General features: G+C 60.7%; 1 protein-coding gene across 1 annotated transcript; it reads right to left on the bottom strand.

The window, feature by feature from the left end:
* Nucleotides 1-1,139: 1,139 nt before the first annotated feature.
* Nucleotides 1,140-5,328, bottom strand: MFSD2A (major facilitator superfamily domain containing 2A). The gene is made up of 11 exons (XM_031556834.1): nt 4,988-5,328; nt 4,798-4,876; nt 4,226-4,398; nt 4,041-4,131; nt 3,445-3,566; nt 3,198-3,281; nt 2,510-2,593; nt 2,289-2,401; nt 2,045-2,188; nt 1,793-1,969; nt 1,140-1,503 (listed from the first exon to the last, which is right to left on the bottom strand). Exons 1-11 carry the CDS (start codon nt 5,030-5,032, stop codon nt 1,446-1,448), a joined length of 1,170 nt encoding a protein of 389 aa, XP_031412694.1. The 5' UTR covers nt 5,033-5,328; the 3' UTR covers nt 1,140-1,445.
* Between the last annotated feature and the right edge of the window lie 953 nt (nt 5,329-6,281).

Here is a 6,281-nt window from a genome sequence, read left to right as displayed (position 1 = left end):
CGGCGGCAGCCTTTGTGTGCGCGGCTGTTTGCAGAGGGGAGCGTGACCTCCCTCGGCCACTGCAGCGCAGCCGCTCCGCGATCATCTCCCGTGTCGGAGCGTTTCTGCACGCCGTCATCGCCGCTGCACGACGCAGCCTTCGCTGCGGTGCTGGAGCTCAGCCCGGGCGGCGCTGTCAGTTCCTGCGCTCATTTCCCCCCCATCTCCTTTATTAAAAGTCCCAAATAGAAGAGATGCACGCAGCAAGGAATGTCCGGGCACGGGCTCAAGCTGACGGTGCTTTTAGTCACTTCAGCTGCACGCAGAGCCCGAACGGAACCTCCCTACGAACCCCACAGAGGCAGAGGGGGGGGGAGTGAAATGCCACTGTTTTATGTCCGAAATCTGAGAAAGAAAAGGCAGCAGCGGTTTCACAGCCCCAGGCAGCACCAATGGGCAGCTCAGCTCGCTTTCCCCTGCTGAGGTCGCTGCGCTTCCATCGGGCCCGAGCAGCACTGGGAGCACATGGAACCCCCAGCCCGTGTTCTCGTTCGTATTTCTTAAGGCTCCATCCTTATTCCCATCCTTTATGGCTGGAAGTGGAACAAAAGTGAGCCCTCTGTACATAAGGGGCTTCGGCTTTGACCCGGCTCAGTTCTTGTTTGACAAACACGCTTCAAATGGCAGCCCCAGCACAGTGCTCTGGGGACAGCACAGAGCTGCACAGCCCTGCTGCCCGCTCCCAGCCCAGGCTGCAGCCCCTGCCATAGGAGCACAGCGCTCCCAGGGAACAGAGCTCTCACAGGAGAGGCGAATATGAGCACGCAGTATAAATATCTGCGCAGATCAGCACTTGCAAAGAGCTCTGCCTGAGGAAAGTGTTGAGTGTCACCCACCATCGCGTTCCATTTCCCCCTGCTTGGCAGTTGCTGTTCCTGTTTCCAGCACGGTGCTCACACTCTCCACCAGCAGCACCTCAGTGTCATTCCTCTCTCCACCTCCTCCCCTCCCCCCTCTTGAAAGAGAGAAAATAATGGTGCCTTTGTTGGGCTGCCGTAGCGCAGGCACTGCGCAAGGAGCCGGGGCTGTGGGGTACGGCTATGGGTGCCACTCACAGCTCCTCCACACAGCACCGCAAGTGAATCAATACCAACAGGTCCTCAAATTCAGTCCCAGTTCATTATATACAAATAGCAAAGTTTAATATTTACATCATTAAGTTAATCATCTATATAAAAAACCCAACAAAACAAACAGCTCCCTGACTTAGTGTCGTATGTACGGAGCGCAGCGCCGAGCTGCCCGTGGCACGGTCACAGTGCAATCAACGTTCGCTGCCCACGGCCCGGCCCGCCGTGGGAGGGGGCTGTGCTCCGCCCGGAGCCGGGAACGGCAGCTTCGGCTGCGCGGCTCCATCTGTGTAATGTACACTACGGGCAGCCCGCGGCCCCTGGCCCCACCGCGCGTCACACGATGTTGGCCAGCTCTGTGGAGTCCGACTCCGAGCTGCTGTTGCTCTCCTCCCTGCGGGGGAAGGAGGTGTGAAGGGAGCCTGCCTCCATCCGAGGGCCGCTGCAGGCAGGCGGGAACCCCGGCCCCGGAGCCACCACGCGCCGACCCCGCCCGGCTCTTTAGCAACCGGGGCAGCTCCGTGCCAACCTCCAACGCTTCACGCCGCCTCTCTGGCGGCCGGGATTGGCAGAACCGCCGCCGCCCACCGCCGCCCAGACGCGTCCCAGAGCCGCCTGACGGGCCCGGGCCCGACCCGTCCCCACAGCCCCGGCACGCGACTCTCGCACGGGCCCACACCCACCTCAGGTCCTGCAGGGCCTTCTTGTTCTCCCTGCGCTTCTCCTCGTCGATGGGGTACAGCTTGAAGAGCAGCAGGCCCAGCAGGATCAGCCCCACAGGCACGGCCGACACCAGCAGCTTCAGGGTGACGTTCACCTCGCTGGGCTGGGAGCAGCCCCGCGTTTGGTACCCCGCAAAGCTGCGGACACGCGCGCGTCAGAGACGGGAGAACCGCAGCTGGGCTGCCCCCCGCTGCCGTCCCCACCACACTCACTCCAGGCTGAGCGTGGAGATGCCCAGGGATACCCCAGAGGTGAACTTGGTAAAGAAGACGTAGAAGGAGAAGAAGATGGCTTCGTGGCCGCGGGACTCGGGGTGCTGCAGCCTGAAGTCATCTATGACGTCCGGCAGCATGGACCTGCGTGGAGACGGGTGAGCATCTCCCACCAGGACCCCCAGGGGTCACAGAGTGCCCCGCAGAGCCCAGCCCTGCTCTCAGCACAGGGCCCCGCGCTCACCAGGGCAGGAGGAAGGCAGCTGCCACGCTGATCCCTGCCGCCACCGCCACGATGTAGGTGATGACGAGGTTACTGTCCAGGACAACCACCACGATGAGGAAGGGGACAGCGGACTGTGGGGGGAAAGAAGCTGGGTCGGTCTCCCAGAGCCCTCAGCTGCTGCCTTCGGCCCCATCCACCCCAGTGCTGCCTCCGGCACGCAGCTCTGTGCATCCACTCACCGAGATGCCCACGTAGACAGCGGTCTTCTTCCCAAAGCGGGTGAGGAACCACTGCCAGAAGGGGATGGTCAGGGTGGCCGACAGCTGTGGGAAAAGGGGGCTTGGGTCACTGGCTGTCCAGGCTCTGCACATCGGTCTCAGACCCTCACCCAACACCCCAGGCTTTCACAAACCACCCACTCCCACTCCGGAGACTGAAGTAGGCATGTAAGGACATTGCAGAACGCCCCAGCGCCATTCCCCTCAGCCAGCCAAGGACCCGCCTGCCATGGACATGGGAAAGAGCCAGATCCACCCCCGCTGCAGCCAGGAGCCAGGCTCTGCAGGGCTTGGCACCTCAGACCTCCCCATCCCATAGGACTCCCAGGGAGATGTTGTGCTCTGTCCCAGGCAGTGAACACCGAGCTCCTTTACTCAAGGCGGGGGGGAAGGGAGATAAGTGGCCAGATTTGGACAAAAGGCCCCCACGGCTCCTGTTCTTCCATCTCTGGCAGCCTTCATGTGAGAACAAAGGCTTTGCTGTTCCTGCCAACCCACCCCGCTTTTGTGACTCCTTCTCCCTCCTCTGCTCCCAAGGGACTTTTGGTCACTGTCCCCACAGCCCCTGACCTCCCTTGCTCCCCAGCTCAGACGTGGGATGCCATTGTGTGCATCCCATCCCTGGAGGGTCCAGTGGGGCCATACGCACCATGATGGCCAGGAGGATGTTCTGGAACTCGTTGCGGAAGCCCAAGGTGTAGGTGCAGAAAAGGGCGAAATTGCCCTCTAGGAGCTGCAAAGTGAGCAGACAATGGTCAGGGGAGGACACCCTGGGCTCTCCAAACAGACGCCAGTGTCCACTCTCCATTCACATCCCTGCTCTGCTCCAGATCACTGATCCTGGCCCACCAGGCTCCAACTTGCCCCTGCCCATCTTCCAACCCAGTCCTCCTCACCATGAAGGCCAGTGAAGTGAAGAGGAAGCCGGTGATGAGCTTGATGTAGGCACCGTGGTTCATCACCAGCTTCAGCCCTCGGAAGAAGGAGACGGGCTCATCTGACTGCAGCTCAGAGGACTCTGGGGAGCAGAATGAGCCCACTGTCAGAGCCACAGACAGCACCCTGGGGAAAGCACCCAAACCTGATGCAGAACAGCACGCAGGACCTGGGGGTATAAGGGCAATGGGGGAAAGGAGTCTCCAGCTGAGTCTCAGAGGGCACTGCTTTGCCCAGGATAAGCCAAGCTGGGTACAGAGCAGAAGGGCAGGACCAGAGCCCTGCTTTGTATATCACCTTGCACTGGAATGCCCAAACTGGCACCACAAACTCAGCCAGCCAAAGCCGTGTGAGAGGAACATTATCTCTGGCAGTGCAGAGGAGTCCTCATAGCAGTACAGTGAGATGAGCCAGAGATGCTGTGCCCTCCTGCCCACAGCACTGCCGTTCTGCAGAGCCATCCCAGCTCCTCAGCCCCTCTCTATGGGGCAGGACCCTCAGATGAGACCACAGCTCCTCCAAGAGCCCCACACATCACAGTCCCTCTTCGTCTCACCTCTCTTCTCCCGCACGCCCACTGATAGGATGACAGCACAGAGGATGTAGAGCCCCCCGATGACTCCCGCTGCGACCATGTAGGCATTTCTCTGTGCGAGAGCGGAAGCAATAAGGGAAGGCCTCATCCCGGCAGCCAGTGCTGCCCAGAGGGGCAGCAGAGACCAGCAAGCGCCCTCAGTTTACCGTGTCTGCCAGCGAGCCGCTGTAGTGGGTCATGTTCACATTCCTTATGGCTGCTGAGAAGTTGTTCTCACTCAGGAAGGGGGGGTTCTCGATGCAGGGGGTAACTGCCTTGCCCACGATCTGGCCCTGGATGGCGGTGCCCAGCACGGTGCCCAGCACCTCAACCGTCATACCTGGGGAGAGGCAGCGGGGCTGAGCTTGGGGCTCTCTGCTCCCCCTGTCAGCAGCAGAGATGAGCCAGCACAGCTCTCCTAGAGCTCCACCCAAACCAGAGAAAAAAGCCCTGTGCTGTGCAGGGAGCACCTGCTGGGAAACTGAGACAAGGAGGTGAGGTATGCCTGGACGTGGGCACGGTGCTGCCTGCTTTATAGCAGAGAGGGAGGGAGGACTGAGGAACAGCTCTCAGACTTAACAGGAATGCGTGCCAGAGGAGATAGGAAAGAGGAACAGAAAGATCTGGACCACCTGCAGCTCAGGCCCTGAACAATACTGCTAGGGATGGGGTGCAACCAAACAGTCTTCTCCCTGCACCTGCATGAGGATCGCACCCCAGCAGCGAAGGAAGCACTTACGGTAGGCAGTGGCTGAGTCCCGCTCGCTCTGCTCCCTGCTGATGAACATGGTCAGCGCGGAGTAGGGCACATGGAAGCACTGCAATGGCACCAGAGAATGGGCTCAGGGCTGTGAGTGCTGGCGGGACCTGGACAGAGGTCCTGTCGCCCTGCTCTGCCCCGCTGGCCCGGCACGTAGTGCCCGACTCACCGTCACAAGGGTCTGGAAGATGCAGTAGAAGATGAGATACCACATCACTTGGCCTCTGGAGATGTCTGGGACGAACCAGATGAGGAAGTAGGAGATGACAGCAAATGGGGTAGAGAAGATGATCCTTTGGGAGGACAGAGTGTCAGTCTTGCAGGCGCACTTTAAATCCACCGGCCCAACTCTCCCCACTGCTGTACAGACAGTGGGGACCAGGGACACGATTATGGAGACCCCCAGCTGCCCCTAGCAGCCCACCCTGCTGCAACGTGTGGGCAGAACTGGGTGCCATAGGGCTGCAGGCAGCACCTCAGCTCTCACAGCAGGGAGGAGAATGGGCTGACTCAGACTTTCACAAAAAAAAAAAAAAGCTGCTTCTGCATGAGCAGGCATCCCTGCTGTGATGGAAGGGACCGATCTGCTCCTGCCATCAGCTCCCAGCCCCAACCCTTCCCGCAGGCAGCACTGCTGTGTGCTCAGCAGGATGCCATCACTCTGCTCCTCCTGGCAAGTGCTGCAGAGCAGCCAGGAGCACAGTTCCCTGCCCACACCTCCGGCCAGCACCAAGCCCTCATCCCAGGGTCACCTTCTTTCAGCTGGCAGGAACAGGGCAAGTCCCAGCCAGCAGCAACTGCTCCTTCCTGCAGCTCTGCAGCGTGCAGCAAGACACGGGGTGCAAAGCACAACAGGATCAGGGAGGGGGGATTGCTCAAGTACCAGAGCTTGGCACTGGGCTGTCAGAACTGGCCTACAGGCAAACAGCAGTGGAAAGCCACCCACTGCATCTTGACTTCATTCTGGCTTTGCTTGCAGCTTGCAGACTTGCAAGCACCCTATGCTCCACAAGACACTGAATGGGGGCTGCACTCAGGAGCCAAACCAGCAGAGCCGCACAAGGTCAGAGCTGTCTGCAGTCGGGGGACGGGGAAGCCTTTCCATCCAGGCTGACGTACAGGAGACGAAGTTAAATTTAAGTCGAGGAGAGCGTCGAGAAACTGTATCTCCATGGATGAAGCAGGCGGACACACTGCACGGGACGCAGCACATGCACATTTTTCCGCACAGACGTCACCCCGGCGGGGGGGGAAGGGGCGAGCCAGCTCACAGACACTCCTCTGCTGCGCCCTCATCGCCACGCGTACGCGGAGCCGAGGAAGCTTCGAACCGGTCACCGCAGCCCCACGCACGGCGGGGAGCGCACGGCATTGGCTGCGGCACCCAGGGCGCACGCGGGGTGAGCATCGCCCCCACGGGACCGCCGGGCGCCTCCGGCTCCAGGCGCTGAGCCCCGGTGGCA

Source organism: Meleagris gallopavo, chromosome 25 (assembly GCF_000146605.3).
Source record: "Meleagris gallopavo isolate NT-WF06-2002-E0010 breed Aviagen turkey brand Nicholas breeding stock chromosome 25, Turkey_5.1, whole genome shotgun sequence".
NCBI lineage: Eukaryota > Metazoa > Chordata > Aves > Galliformes > Phasianidae > Meleagris > Meleagris gallopavo.
This window is presented reverse-complemented; position numbering and strand designations above follow the sequence as displayed.